The following is a 16,776-nucleotide window of genomic DNA, read 5'->3' as shown; positions in this document are numbered from 1 at the left end:
CCCAGCAGTCTTTATTCTAGCCAGTCAAAAAAACACTCCTGCCTTTCTCTGAACATTAAGCACCAGATGAATACAGTAATAAAGGTCAGGAGGGAGCTCTGGCAGTCATTTAGCCCAAACCCTTGCTCAAAAGTCAGTCTAACTAGAATAGGGTGCTCTAAGTTTTGCCCTGATATTTTGAGTAACTCCAAGGATGGAGATGCCACAGTGTCTCTGAGCAACCTCTCCCAATGTTTGACCAACCTCATGGGAAGAGAGCTTTCCTTCTCACCTAGCCAAAATTTCCCATTTTCCAAATTGTGTTCATTTCCTCAAGTCCTATCACAGTATACATCCAAAAAGAGACTGGTTCCGATCATCTATAGGTTCCCACTTGGAAATAAACTCTTCTCTCTAATTTGGGGTCACCCATGAACCTATTGAGACCAGACTCTGTCCCACCATCCAGGTCATTAATGCACAGACCTTTAAACAGCACTGGCATCACTGCCAGTTCTTGACTGACACTAGTTATCAGCCACCAGCTGGATTTTGTACCACCCCTCACCCCTGCTTGCAGCACAACAGGCCGCTCGCTATAGCACGCCATCACCTAGTCCACGTCTCATCAGTGTACCTCAAAAAAATGCTGTGGGAGAGCGCGGCAAAGTCCTCGCTAAGGTCAATGTGAACAACATTCATCTCTTTCTTTGCCTGTACAGCCAGATCTCTCATCATGGAATCTAACTGTGCCAGTCAGACATGGTTTGCTCCTTACAGCTTTGTAGCAGCTTTACCCTGTCCCCTTCCGATTCTTCACACAGCTGGAAATGGCTTCCAAGGAGATTTGCTCAATTGCCTTCCCAGGGACAGATGTGAAGCCAGCCAGCCCACAGCTCCTTGAATCCTCCTTGTTGTATTTCTTGAAAAGGAGTAGAACATAATCTCAGAGCCCATACTGAATAAGTAAAACTAGGATGGCTTGTATGCATCGCTATACATTTACCAACAAAGAAAGCCAACTGTCATTTTAGCACACACTTACCTAAAAAAGTCTTCATGCAAGTCTTCAGTCAGCTTTTTCTTCATTATCATTCATTCATTATCATTATTCATAACATCATTATCTCAGTATTCGTCTTCTTTCCAGACAATATCCCTTTAATTTTGTCAGCGTTTTAGAAAATAACAAAATGAACATATTAAAAATAAAACAGAGGAAGAATATCCTTCCACCCATGATGTGACCTTTCATCTCATTTGATAGCAGCTTAGGTTACCACAGAGCTTTTGAGGGAAAGCCTTGTTGAATGCCCTTGGCAACCCAAGCAGACTACAGCCACCAGATTTCCCTTGTGAAGATGGTTTTTGACCCTTTACAGAATCCTACAAGACTACTCAGGCATGATTTCCTGTTGAAAAAACCACACAGGCCTCCCACTGTGTTGTATTAGGCAACTATCCACTAATTCTATTCCCTGTAATAGTTTCTCCTAGTTTTCCCATTGCAGATGTTAAGCTTACCAGTAAGTAGTAGAGGTCTTTTTAAAAATTACTTTTGAATTTTCCGAATACCAAGTTTTAAGCAGGAGGTCACATCCACATTTAGTAGTTTGGTCATTTAATTCCTGAGCTCCTTGAAGTACCATATAGTTCTAGCAACTGGCACCTTTAAATACCATCTGGTTTATGCCTTTTTTTCTTCTCTGCCCACCACCCCCTTTTAAAAGAAAACCACAACTTATTCCACAATTGCTTCGACAACACCTCAATTTGAAGACAGATTATTTGATATACCCTCTATAACAAAAGGTTCCAAATCAGAAACTTCCTCAAAGCTCAGAGATGAGCACAGAGGCAAGAGGTAAAATATTAAGATTCTTTTTTGATAGAGCTTTATTTCCAAACAGAGGATAGATGGAGAGAACATCTATTAGCCCTACGCATTCTTTAACGAGCTTCTTGTTCCCAGTGTGTTTCAAAAAGATTAATTTTATACCTTCTACAAATTGTTCCTCAAACATCCTTCTTAGTTGTGTTGTATTTTTATCTTATCCGGCCAGAATTTATGAACCTTTGTACTTTGCTCTTGCAGGCAAAATTTGACCTTTTAAAAAATGGTGAAAACTGCTTTGTATAACTACCTCTTACCCTGCTGTTTAGCTATGCCACCCCAGTCTCTTTTTGGACTTATTATCTTCAATGGGTGCGTGCATTTTCTCCCAAGACTCCCACGTGGCATCTTCAAATAGTTCCCATGCTACTTGCAAGGATTTTACTTTTATAAATTGTCTCTGAGATGCTTTTTCATTTTAAGTAGCTTTCTCTAAAAAACAAAACCTCCAAAGCAGAGGATTTTCAGAGGTAGAATGGTTTGAAGCTGTAAATACATAAAAAAAAAAATTATATGTAAATATTTTACAGAACAACTCTTTGACAGAAACACTTTGAACCAGATCCTGCACACAATGGTCAGAACCTACATGAAACCCTGCTTCTCTGTCTTCAGCTTTGCAGACTAACTGCTCCATGAAATACTCACTAACTGTGTCTAGCAATTTAGTCTCCACATCAATCATTGCTGCAGCCACTGCCAGTACCATGCAGGCACCGGGCTGACCAGGGAGCAATATAACTAAGAGGACAGAAGAGAAAGAAAGGACTCCAAAGAGAAAGAAGGAAAGGAGAACAACCACATAATAAAGTCAGTAAAGTCAGCTTCTGTGCACTTATACACCACATTGCTCACAGGGCTCCAGGTCCTGGTATTAAACATTTATCATATTTCATGAGCTGCTGTTTCTTCTAACCCATGATTGCAGAGAAAATTAATTAGAAATCAGATACTAGATGCGAGTTCAAGAAGCAGAAAGCAAACAAATCTCTCTTAAAAGATAAGAAAGCATAAGCTAACGGCTTAAAATTAGCTCCCTAAATTTTAAAAGAAGTTAAAATTTGAGTACTGAGATTGAACAAGCCACTGCAGAATCAAAACACCTGCTGAAATTTTACTTGGTAGAGCTATGTGCATTCCTGTGTTTTGATGCAAACAGATACCCTATTTGGATCTCCTTGACTATTGTTTCTATCATGAAATCATCTTTCCCTCTGTGTACCCCAAGGGTATCTCCCCCTCTACTTGTAAATTCTCTTTACTTCATACCTTCTCGTACCATCAAACCATTCCCTTTTTTCCCCCGGGTCACAGAAGCATTAGCAACCCTCCTTCTCTCCCCCTGTGGCAGAGGGACAAAGCCAGGACCTATCTACCTTCCTTCACCTGCTGGGAAGGACTCTCCTCCTCCCTGCCTCAGGATGAAACTAGTGGCTCACACTGCAGAGCTGGGTTTCAGTACCACCAACCAACAGCTGATGGAAAAGCATAAAATTTTTCTGCCAACTCTGTCAACACTAATCTTAAATACCTTCTTTTCCAAGACATTATAAAAGCAAAAGACTAAAGCTATAGAGATAACTTGCAGTTGTTTTAATTCTTTATACCAGGAGAAATTTATTACAAATCAAAGGGAAGCAATTATAAAAGCCCTCTGAGCAGCAGCTTAAGGGAGCAGATAGAAACACAGGGGAGTTATACATAAATGCATCTTTTCTGTTCCCTGTCTTTTCAGGTAGGGGGAAGAGAACAGTTATTTTTCCCTTATCAGTTTTTGTGTACTGCTAGGAACAGAGGGAACAATAACACAAAGAATTTAGGACAGATTAGTCAGTTCTGTTAGCCCCTGCAAGACCAAACAGTTAAAAGTCCAAACCCCCCTTTGAACCTCAGCAAAGCAGACAAGCTCAGAGCCAAAAAATTCCAGCCTGCAGCTTGCCAAACAGCACAGATGAACACTACTCCAACAAGCTCATTCTGTATGCCAAGCAAGCAGGTACAACACAAAGGGGATGTGAGTCACACAAGAAAAATATATAAAACAAAGGGAAAAAGAGCCGGCAAGATAGGAAGAATAGTGGTATGGGAGAATGGACAACATCAGGCTGACAAGAAAGTAAAACGGAAGTGTAGGATGTAACCTGGATAATGCAAAAAATAGGAAGCATTTTTACAGAGAAAACTGAAAACAAATGTGAAAGAGAAACTTTCCTTTTTCCAAATGTGCTTTCAAGCTCTCCTGTTATCTAAACATACAGCACAAAATGAAAATCCTCTAGTCATGTAGTACCAAATTTAGCTCATGAAATGATACACAACCTGTAATTTTGTTTAAAATATCAATGCAACTACAATTACCTTCTTGTCATGAATACTTCCTAATTAACTTGATTTTTTTGTTTCATTTGGGTTTTTTAGTATTTTCTTTGGGCTTATTTTTATTATTTTCTTTGGAACTACCTGATAACAGAGTGAAATACAAGCAGCAGAGCGTGAAACAAGAATGATAAACATCTACCATTCCCACTGCTCTCCTAATCAAAGCTGCAGTTCTGTGTGGCCGCACTTAAGCTTCCTAGTCAACCTGTTAGTCAGATGCACTCCATCAATTTTACTATTACTCTACAGTAATACCCAGCAGCCATTTGGATACCTGCTACTGACCCATATCACAACGGGATTCTTTATCCCATTATCAGATATCTGCCAATTTAATCAAAATGAAAAGAGATACACACTAATACAAAATAATCTGCAGAAGTCAAAAGCAGTGCTGCAAAACCCAACATATATTTACATGCTTGTTGACCCACCAGCTTTGGACAATAGCTACAGCAGACTGGAGATCAAAACAAAGACTTCGCTGAAGAAGGTCACGTGTTACAGAGGACCTGGGCTTTTTAGGAAAAGCTATTTTCAGTTATTCCTTTCATATAGGCAGCTAAATTCTCTATGTGGAGAAAACCATCTCAACAGGCGCTTTCAGGTTTTAAAAAGCTTGACAAGAAAGGCATGACCACTTTAATACAGCTGAGCTGAAGTTTGTGACACAAGTTTTTAAATGGGGACTTTAAACCCTTAAGTCACTAAAAAAAAAGTTTAGTAAAAAATACATACACACACACACATATACACATAAACTACTTGAGGTTTCTCCCCAGTAGCTTAATAAGTAGAATGATTAAAAAGTTTTGAGGATATTCTGATTTTTTCCTACTTAGCATTTTTAAGCATTTATAGTCCACTTAAAGGAAATATGAAGGTATAAACACCAGTGTTCTTTGTGTGCATATTTGTTCCTCTTTTGTGGATTCTGTATTTGCCTACATGATTTTATATAGAAGTTTTGAACCTTGCACAAAAGAATCTTACCTATATTGAAAGTTCAATCCAATAACTCAACTTTGGAGCAGGAAAAAAAAAGGCACAACAGTTATGTTCTTTCATTGTAAACTCTAGGAAGTTATTTCATGTTAACGCATGACAATTAAAGTTTTACACTGTAATTTAACTGTTAATGGTTTAATAAAGTTGTAACTGTAGATGGAAGTTAAAAAGCTCTGAAAAACACTGCAATGTGAATACAGAAAACTACAAAAGCATTAACTTTCTGGATAAAAATAATTTGCATAGAAATGCTTGACTCAACATACCCTGAAACTATAAACACTACAGAACACCAGGAGTCCAAGTTTTAACAACAACAAATACATGACCACCTTATTTACTGAATTGCTACTCAAGTTCTATTTTATCTACTAAGCTTCCCCTTACTAAGAAAAACTGGACCCCTGCAGCCACCAGAGAAGCTGCCATCCCACTCTTAAAAGAAATGCACAAAGGAACATATTTACAGCACATGCTTGAGGCCAGCTTGACTTTAGATGTCATGGACATATAACACATTAAAAAAGTTATTGCTGGTACTAAGTTGAGTCTTTCAACAAACTAAAGTAACGCTCACAGCAAAAAAATCATTGCAGCTCTCCTTCCTTTATTTAATAATTATAGCTTCTGATCCTGTTCAAGGAATTCTTAAACTGAGGAACAGGGAGTAGTCAAAATATATACATCAGCATGTTGCAGCATCTTCTCCATTGCAATTTTTCTCCCCATTGTCCATAAATAAAAAGTTTTGCAGTTATAGAAGTTATTCATTACTCACATTTGAAGCCTCTTGGAAAATAATGGTCCTACTCCCATCACTAAAAATCAAGGTCTAGGTAAAAGGATCAAAATATTACATGACAACTGTGCTACTGGGGATTTACAGTGTAGAAGTTGAATATGCTTAATTTAACATTTGGGTCTCTTATTACAATGCTTATGTGACTTGAGAAACCTATGGAGAAAAAAAACCCCACAACCAAAACCTATTTAGGACAGGGCTCAAACTAACTGGTACTTGAAGTTTCTCATTATGTCCGCATCATTCTCTTCCACCAAGTATAAAAGAACACATGGAGAGTCTTAAACCCTAAACCAAGTTTTATTTGGAAAAAAATGAACTTTCCAGTTGCAAAATTTTGATCCTTCCTTCACCTCACAAGATCGTAGATTTATTTCTGCTCCCTGCTCTCTTCTGCTGTCTTTCAGACTTCACTGTCACTTTAGGCTCACAGCTTATTCCTACACTGCTTCTGTTCTTTCCCCTCTTAATCTGAGGAGTTCCTCAAGCAAACACTATCAGTTGCTATTCCACCTACCCCACATATTCTCAGTCATAGCCTGTGTGCAAAGACACATGGCAATGAAGTAAAAAATTGCAAGTAGCTACTTTCAAGTGTGAAGATACACAAACACTAAGATACAAACGTATCTGCTACTTTGACAAAAAAGAGCTCAAGAAACAAGTTAGAAATAGGCTGCTTGGTTAAAGAAAAAAAATCAAGTTTTTCCCTACATTACTACCTCTAAAATTTCATGTAACATACATTTAGAAGCATAGTGTGCCAAAGTCTTATAAACAGAAATCTGTAAGTCACCAAGCTCCTTCCACTGACATTATTAGACTTTAGATGAGAATTTGAAAAAAAATCTTATTTTTTTAGTGGTGTTTTGTGAAGTGTGCCTACTTTCACTCACCTCACTTTCAAGTTTACTTGTTTGCAGAAAGTAACTGGCCTCAGATAGGTCCACATACTCAACATACTCTAATATCCTTAAGGACATTTGCTTCCAATACCAAACAGCACCAGGAACCATGCAGCCAGCCTTCTCATCAACTTCCAAGTTACTCCACAGAACTAAGTAGTATACTGTCAAGTCAGTTATGAATATCATGGTTTGTTTCATCGATCCTTCATTATTTTGAGTTTGGAAACTGGAGTTACATCTGGTCATTTCTCTCCCCATTCCAATATTCATCTTTATAAGGCATTCCAAGTTTCCTCACTACTAAGTCAGTGCATTTGGCATCTCTATCAGTTTGTAGGCACTCAGCCATGCTTCAACCTGTATTAATACACTTTCACAATTGACATATAACTATTAGTGCAACATTTCTAATATGACCAAAATCCACTTTACATCAACCATTTTCTAACAGATTAGTATTTAAAAAAAAAAAAAGGGGGGGGGGGTTAAGGCATCAAATTTAAGCCATTAATTAAAAGCCAACAGCTCCCCCCACCCCGATTCCTAACATGACTTTAAGCTGCAGGCCAAGCTCCAGATCTTTGTATAAGTATACACAAGGCCACCTAACAGTAAGCTTCAGAGCAGAAACAAAGTCCTCAGAGCTTGAAGATAAACAGCCCTATCTTTACAAGAACCCATTTTATACTTTTTTAGTCAATATATACCGAAATCTTGAGCACTGATCATGTAACAGACCACAAGTACTTAAAGAGTTATTGATTTTGCCAGTCTATAATTTATTCTGAAAGATGATCCATGCCATCTCGAACAAAATCCCGAAATAGTTCTGTTGTTAATTTTTTCCCCCTAAATTAGTAGCTGTTTCAAGGCTGAATCATTTTATCATAACAGCAGTCCAAATTAGACCCTTAATTCATACAATCAGCCTCCTACACAGTGTTTGAAAACCTTGTTCAGCAATAACAGAACTTTGAAGGGACTTCAAGTTACATTCTGAGGCAACCAGGAACATTAAGACATCCAATGTAGTTTAGCACTAGAAGTTCAGTATTTCCAGAGAACAGGCAGCAAGTTGAATCCAATACTAAATACGTTAAAGAATACAGGTTCCCTTGCTTTCATCGGGTCTCATTCTGCACAGAAAGCAGCAGTCTTTAAGTTATCTCAATTCATTACCACGGCTGTGTGAAACTCTGGGAGGAAATGCTTTACTCTTGGTGACTTAGAAGGCAACACATGAAAATTACCAACACACCTGAAGGGAGAAATCATTCAGTTCCACCAGCTCTCTACACTTTCCATCGAGCTTCTCTGTGATCACTAGAGCAGAGCTGGCAGAGAATTTTTTATTCCTCTGCAATGAGTTCTCGAAATTATCAAGAGTAAGCTCACAATTTTATCCCTATTTTTGCCACTGGCTGGGTCTACAGATTTAAGCTCTATCAATGTAAAGGCATTACACAGTAACTTTTCCCATTCCACCTCAAACTGACACATACCCCAAAGCTATGTAAGAATTTAAGTGACATCCTATTCAAGAGGATTGGAAATTACTCTAAATTAGGCAGCTAGTTCACAGAAATTAAAAAGCATCTTAATAACACAAGAGAGTTACAACAGTTGCTATGTCTTATAACACTGTACAGCCCTAAGGGGATGCTACTGACGCTGCCACACTCTTTTTTTCCCCCCCCATGGTTTCTCTGCCTGGCTCCTGTACACAAAAGAAAACAGCTCCTTCATTTTAAAGAAAATCTTATTAGACAGCCTATTTTCCAGACTGAAATACCAGAAGCTGCCAAAAAACCACCCCTACATGATACATTAAACTAGATTAAAAAGGAAGCAGCAAGGTCTGCATGAAAGGAGCAAGCAAATTTGCCTGGATAAATCACTAAGTTCTCTTCCAGACAGTTAGAAGAACTGCTGCTCAGGTAACCGTTTTCATAACACGCACCTCCCTGTCTCAAAACTTATTAAGTTTCACAGTTACCTGTAAACTACAGTGATGGGTGCATAAGAACAATCAATTCCCAAATGAATTAGTGCTGACCACTGTTTTGTCAATACTAGCAATTAACAGTAAACATGAGTTCTAGCCATTTTTGGAAGCAGCCTGCCATGGTATATTGCAGCTGCTTCAAAAGTCTAAAGACAAAAGTTGTCTTTGGTTCAAAAGTTTTCCAGAGCTGTGACAACCCTGATGCTGAAAAGTTCTGTCCTGATCAATCATTTATCTGCTACTCTGGGCAAGGGAAGTCTCACAGAAGACAAGTACAGTGCAAAAAATAGTTAAGGAGAGTTGCTAGTTGTTGCCACGAGTTCTAAGACAAGTTCTTTAAACACAAAGGAGCAAAGATGAGCAGAAAGCATTACTATCTCAATCAAGCTGGATCAAATTAGTCCAATTTCCCTCTGAAGTACAGTAATTGACAACATATAGGAACAAAAGGAAGGAAATGCTTCAAAACAAAAAACAAATGAAGAAGCATGACTTCAGACAACATTTCCAATTAGTGTTGTAAGACTGAAAAAACACAGCCTAGAAAAAAAAATACAATGTGGCAGAGGCAGAACTCCCTGGAAAGCAATTCTGAGAGTTGTATCAAACAAAATGTTTATTACAAAAGGATTTAATTCTATTCAACATTCACATCAACAATGTGGATGCTGAATACAAACCACATTTATTAAATATGCCAGTGATTAAAAGCTAGAAAGAACAAAATTGAAATGTAAATCAATTTTACAAATTAAAGAAATTGATAGAAGAGGAATGAAATCCAATTGGGATGAGCACAAAACTTGTATAAAAAGACAATGGGAAATGTAAGTAGCAGTCTTCAAGAAAATGAATAGTGTCTAAATCCCAAGCTGAACAGTCAATGTCAGGCAACTGCAAATAGGCAAACATCACTGAAGTGTACAACCACAAGTAAACCTTTCAGAATAAGCAAAGGAATCTTTTTTGCTCCACTTGGTACTACACTTACAGATCAAATACTGAACCTCCACTAAAGTATCACATTTCAAGAAAACAACTGACATAAATACAAAGACGAGGAACATGAAGAATGGCCTACAATAAATACAGAATGAGCTGGATTTGGTTACTTTTTAGGAAGGGAAGGTTTAAAGGGGACTTCTTAAGAACAAAAGTACCTAGCAGGCTTAGTGGAGAGGAAAGGGGATCAATTTGTTCTCAGTTTCTCAAAAGACAGAAGATGCAATGGGCTTAAAATTGAAGTTATTAAGATTCACACTAAGTGTTGGGGGTAGACAATACCACTTTCCCATAGTAAGGACAATGAAACCCTTGAGCGGATTGCGAAGGTTCTTTTAAAGCATCCAGCCCTGGAGACAGTTAAACACCCACACCGACAGTAGCAGGACCTCAAGAAATTTAATCCTTGTCACTCCTTACATCTTTAAAAAAAACCTACATAGAGCTTACTGGCTCTAACATTCACTTCAGTAGAAGATACCAGAGAATTTGCTCTTTTTTCAGTTTAAACATTTGTGACTTTTTATTCTCTTCTCCCCACTACCTTCAGCATAGTTATAATTTTCAGTTAATGCTCTTACATTTTTATGATCATCGTAGTTACCATGGCTGCAAAGAACAGAGCCCATCTTACGCTCTGTTGTTGCTAGAGCTTTACAGACATTCAATGGTCAAATAAAGGACTGCATAAAAAGAAAAAGGAATCCTAATAGTTTCTATTCAACTCTCCCAATTCCATGACTCATAGGTTTACTGCCAATTTATACTTCTATAGAATAACAGAGCACGCAGTAAGTTAAAAAGACATGAGGAAATGTAAAGTATAATGAAAACAAAATAATGAAAATCAATAGTCTTGAAGACTACACTGATAATAAAGCTCATGGGGTTTACAGAATTAGACTGTTCTCACTGTTTCAAAGAAAATTAGAGACCACTTTCAATGCAGTGTCCTTTCAAGTATATAGTTTAAAAATTACCTTCCTAGTTCAATCAAATTTGCAACAAAAAATAATAATTGATTAGTAATGATATTGAAGACACACCAGTAAGGGAGAAAACATGTCTTGATTAGGACTTTTAAGGTCCCTCTCAATCCCTCATACGCAGAGAGGCAAAGCAAGCCCCACCTCACAAAGTTTTACCTGGCAACTAAGAGGCAATCAGTTTAGACAATGTCTCTGCAACATTAGATGTGCAATTCTTCTCATCTAGTTTTAGACATTAAGTCCCAATTAGCCACTGCAGTCTTCCCTTGTGATCAGTGAAAGGAAGAACTGCCCCTCCAATGTGGCAGGTCTCAGCCATGTGTTAGGTCCTCCAAAGGACTGCCTGTATTATTCCATTTCTCACCGCTGTCTACAGAGGCAGCGTAGCCTCTCTCACTCAGACTTGAGACCAAGCCTTCCCTGGCATTCCAGGTTAGACACCTAACATTTCTCTTCCCCTTTCTTTCCTCAAGCAATGTTGGCTAAACCTCCACAGTCTCAGCTTCTTGGCAGCTCTGAAGAAAAGCCAGGTTCCAGAGGTGGAGCTCAACATAAGCATCATCAATTTCAATGACTTCCAGAGACAGCAAAGCAAATATACAAGACTGCTCCTTTAAAAAAAAAAAAAAAAAAAAAAAAAAAAAAAAAAAAAGATTCCACACCAGTCTCAGTTACTTCCTGCTGTAACAGCCATCTTCATAAGGCAGAGCAAATATTTCATGTCGTGGACACAATGCAGAGCAGTAACTCTCCTATTAAATGTATGGTGGCCTATGCTACTGATGCAAGAACTTCCATGTGAGCCTAACCGCATCTTCATGGGAGAAGTCACATTGCTTTAATAATACTATTTGCAATGTTGAACTGAAAACTATGCTAATAAGAATCTAATTTAACACTGCATCAGCTGCATAGCCTTCTCAATATCCTCATTATCCAGACAGCAACTTCTGTAAAAGTGAAAGCTATACATTAGTATGAAAAACTAATAGCCTAGCTCTGTCAACACTTCAGCAGGTGTTTCAGCAGAGTATCTCACATCCTGAAAAGTAAAACATAAAAAATGTTTGAAGAAAAAAAAGTCTAAAAATGTTTTGGGTTGGTTGGTTTGTTCGGTAAAGTAATGTCATTCAAAAGAATAACTTTGATCCTTGGCAAAAAAGATAGCTCTACAACTTCACAATAGAATCCATTACATTGACAACAAACAACTTTTCATACTGAAGTACCTAAGCTGGGACAAGGGCACAGGACACTTCATACCATTAAGTCAGAGAGGTAAAGGTCCAGTGACATTAAAGTGACAGAGCTGGCAAATGGCCTTAAAAAGTTCAAATTGCTGAGGCACAACAGCAATTTCTACCCTGTGTTCCTTCTTGGGACCCGAGACTTCAAAATGCCAACGTCAGAAACAGGAAAAGCTGAGATAAAGAGTCTTTAAAATCCTGACAAGATTTCTGAAGTAAAACATCTTTAAAACGCACTGCCCATAAAAGACAAAGAACCCAAGGTAAGGTGAGGTGAGGTAGCGCTTCACACGCCTTTTAAGACCCTCAGCATCATCATCCACACTCTCCTTTCCCTACCACCTAGCCCCTTCCCCCATGAAGTCTAATTATAGTTTCTTCATGAACTCTTCTAAAGACCTGTATTAAAAGGTAGGATTTAATCTAATTTATTCATAACAAAACAGCAAAGAAAATACTTCCAAGAGGCACTTCTTTAATTTTTACTTACATTATTACCAGCCCTCTAAGAAGCAACTTCTCAGGACATGGAGATTTACACTATAAATTCCTTATTCCCTCTATGTAGTAAAAGACAGACTACATATATAGATCTGAAAGACAAGATTATATTAACAGCCTGCTATGAGAAGAAACAAAAAAAAAAAATCCAAAATACACTTAACATAATCCTCACTGCATCAAATACATGGCACAAGAGACCAAACACCTTGGTACCAAATTTGTAATTTTTTGTCCTGCTGCCTCCTTCTAGAGACAAAGAAAATTCACTGTCAGATATTTAACCAATTTAGCCTGATTTTCTGACTCCATGGCTGGAAGGTAGATGAGAAAAGTTGAGCTACCCAAGGAAGTCTAACGCCTCAAATACACTCAGAAGCTTTAAAGGATGACCAAAAAATAATCAGTATGCTTTACGTTAGACTCATATGCTAGTTTCTTGCCTTTTTTTGGTATAGTCTCATCATTCTCAATTCTCCATTCAGACATTAAAGAAAAAAAAAAAATACTTAGACGCATGTCTGTAATAGTACAGTCCTCCAGCAAAGTATTTTAGGCTTGATTCCAACTTTACCACAAGCAAAGACATTCACAGCAGAGATAATCCATACTCTGAGCTTACCCAATTCATTTTAGACCTCTGAAAAACTGAAGTCAAGCTACATGATTATACAGAGAAAGCAAAGGGATAAACGAAAAGGTGTCTGCCCAGCACAGGATATGATACAAGAAAGAATGAGTATTAGAACAATGCAACAAATAGTTACTCACAGCACTTTCCTCAGTTCTCTGACACAGAACTGCTATGTCACAGTAAGCAGATCATTCACTAACTAAACCAAAAAAAAAAAAAAAACCAAACCAAAAAAACATGGTTCAGCTATATTGGTGAAATGTCAGTGCACGTCTTTCTCCAGTCAAAATAATTACTAATTATCCAACAAATAAGCACTATGATCTGCTTTGTAATTCAACTCAGTTTTAAATTTAGAATGTTTTCATTTAAAAGTACTGAAGCCACCACCCCAATTTTATAGCTGTCCTGTAATCTTTGCATTTCATTTAATGCTCAGTTATTTACCTATTAATATTCTTCATGAGAAAGGAAAAAAAGACTACTTCGGTGGCAGATTACATATTTTCACACATTTCTACAAGTATTACTCTTCCTCCTCCCCTCCCTGGTTTACCTTACAAGTTTACTGAATATTCCTTAAAGCTGTACAGTTACCACCAAATTATTTTGTCCTTGAGGACATTCACAAATACATACACTTTACCTTCAGCTAAACATTTTTCAAAAAATTGAATGAATTACCTTAGCAGTATACTGCAAGTACAGTCCAAGTTCACAACCATCAAGAATAAATTCAAAATATCCTGACTGGTGTCGCACCAAAGGTGACTATTAGCTTTGTGGTATGGGAGGGCCTTTGATGTTCACATCAAATAATCTTCAAATTGTTAAACAACAATAGTCAACTCTATTGTCTTGACGAATAGGTCCTGTGAAAATCAGTCTGGCTATGTCATGGACTGTACTTGTTTTTAAATGACAAGACACCAAACACAATGTGTGAGTGGTCCTACTGAAAATTTAAAGTTTGCGGACTCAAAATCAAGATGGATAGTAAAGTGAAAGAACGTAAGTTATCTGGAAAACCATAACTACCAAAAAAAAGAAAGGTATTTTTCCCAAATATTTTACAGATGTTGACATTACAATCATTACAGTGCAGCAGTTTAAGAGAGAACCCAGCTCATAATTTCTGACTACACATGTTCAAAATCTATCACACAAATAAAGACAGGATCTAATATTAGCCTGCAAATCTGATTTAATGGTAAACAAATCAGAACAAAGCCCAAAACTTCCTGAATCACCTAGCGCTACCTCGTATTGCGAGAGACTACCCATCTGACACTTTCCATTGTAATTACAGGCAAGACCTTTTGCAAGACCCAACAAAATACAACATCACAAGCTAACATGCAGAGAGGCAACACGCACACAAAATTCAGAATTTTTCCACTGTCGTCAAAAGAACATTAACAGCATGATTTGTTGTTAGTACTGCGTTCCCCGCCCGGAATCTGGCACACATGGCCTCCCGACTTTCAGCTCGCCCGTACAGCGAGCGATCAGTATGCAACGGGAAGCAGAGAGCCAGCCTATCTGCCAGCAAGAAACACGGGGAAAAGAGTTTAAAGGCTTCTGGATACGTCAAACTCCACTCTAGTTAGACCATTCAGCAGCTGCAGCGATCCATTAGATGCTGCAGAGGCGCTCCGCTTACGCACAGCCGTTCAGCGTTTCGCTAAAAGCAAGTTTTAAAAGGACAAATAGGTGGGAAACTCGCATAAAGCCGAGCGGAGTTTCTCCCGCGCTAACCTGTACAAGAAGCAACTGCACGCACGCTGCGTGGAATCAGCAGAAATCTGAGGCGAAGCGAATGCAACTACAGGTCACAACCGGGGAGGGGAACAGCCCAGCTAGAGCCTCTTTCCGGAGTGAGACTTTTGGGGTTTTTTTTTTATTTTTTTTTTTACGTTTGCTTCTGAACGACGCCGGCAGCGGCCAGTGCTCGCCACACTGCCGGAGAGCGGGACCCAGGCACAGGGAGCCGGCCCGCCGCGCCGGGCCACATTTCACGTCGGCGGCAACGCTGCCCGCCCCCCCGCACTGACCTGAGGGTGCGGTTGCCGGCGCAGCCGCGGCGCTCCATGGCGGCGGGCACGCAGCTGGTGAGCTCGGTCCAGTCGGCGTGCAGCCCGCAGCTCCAGCCGGTGGAGAAGCGGGAGAAGAGCCAGGTGTCCTTGTCGCCGCCCGGGCGGTGGCAGGCGCACTTCTTCTGCCCGGCCCGGCAGTAGCAGGGCTGCTCCAGGCGGATGTTGCGCACCAGGTGCCGCCCGAAGGTGGTGCCGCCCGTCTTCTGGATGTGCAGGAAAACGATCACGTCGCGGCCCCGCATGTCGAACTGCACCCGCCGACACAGCTCCCCCCGCGCGAACGGGAACTTGGCCACCAGCCGCGGCAGCGCGCCCGCCGCCGCCACCTCCTCCTCCGCAGCGCCTACTGTCGCCGCCGCCGCCGCCTCCTCCTCCTCCCGCTCCGCCGGGCCCCCCCCGCGGCGGGCGGCGGAGGCCGGCGGGCGCCGGGGGCAGGCGGCGCCGGGGCAGGCGGGCGACACGTACTGGTAGACGATGAGCAAGAAGAGCAGCGCCAGCAGCGGCGGCAGCAGCCACCTGTTGAAGCGCTCGTCCATGGCGATGCGCGGGGGCTGCGCGGCACAGGCTTAGGCGCTGCCGGGCGCTGACAGGGCAGCCGCCCCGGTCGGATCCCGCAGGCGAAGCGCGCCCGGCTCCCCTCCCGACGACATGGCCCTCGCAGGCGGCCGCGGCTGGCCCCGCTCGGCTCCGCTCAGCTCAGACCAGCGCGCCGCGCTCCAGCCCGCCCGAGGCGGCCATCCCGGGCCCGCTCCCCGCGGCTGAGGCGAAGGGGAGCGGCCCGCCGAGCGGGAGGCGCCGTGGCGGGAGCGCCTCGCACCGTCCCCGGCACGCGCTGCCGGGCGGCAGCAGCAGCGGCAGCAGCTCCCGAGTCCGCTCCGCCAACAACTCTCCAGCCCAAACGCACCGCTCGGCCCCCGGCGGGGCGGGCTCCGGCCGTCAGCCAATCGACACAAAGCCGGCCGCCTGAGCAGCCAATGGGCGGGCCTAGCACGCGGGCTCTACCGCCAATGAGAGCGAGCAGCGAGTAAACGGGGTTGGTGGGAGCCGCTCCTCGCTCCTCTCCAGGTGTACCGGACGGAGACCGATGGTGCGCGGGTGGGGGGGGAGGTGGAAGCAGCCAATGAGGCGTCGGGGGAGGGGCGGAAGGCAGCCAATCAGATTGAAAAGGGGGCTCCGCCAGGTGAGCGGGGATGTTGCGGCCGCTCGCGGGCCGCTGCAATCGGCATGGAGTTGGGTTGTTTGTCTTTTTAATTCCTTAATATCCCGTTATCTTTGTTTTGGGGGTGGTGTCTGTGTGTGTCCTGTACCGCCTGAGGCTTCAAGCCCGTGTTT

The 16,776-nt window shown here is 41.2% G+C and overlaps 1 protein-coding gene across 1 annotated transcript in view; it reads right to left on the bottom strand.

Annotated features, from left to right (window-relative positions):
• The window catches only part of HS6ST3 (heparan sulfate 6-O-sulfotransferase 3), a 307,278-nt gene extending 290,810 nt beyond the window's left edge, over positions 1-16,468 (bottom strand). Inside the window, exon 1 of the mRNA XM_056329299.1 lies at positions 15,403-16,468. Coding sequence (XP_056185274.1) covers positions 15,403-15,980 — 578 coding nt within the window. The 5' untranslated portion in view covers positions 15,981-16,468. The remainder of the gene's footprint in view (positions 1-15,402) is intronic.
• Between the last annotated feature and the right edge of the window lie 308 nt (positions 16,469-16,776).

Source organism: Falco biarmicus, chromosome 2 (genome assembly GCF_023638135.1).
Source record: "Falco biarmicus isolate bFalBia1 chromosome 2, bFalBia1.pri, whole genome shotgun sequence".
Lineage (NCBI taxonomy): Eukaryota > Metazoa > Chordata > Aves > Falconiformes > Falconidae > Falco > Falco biarmicus.
The sequence above is the reverse complement of the archived record's forward strand: the minus strand, read 5'-3'. Positions and strand labels throughout refer to the sequence as shown.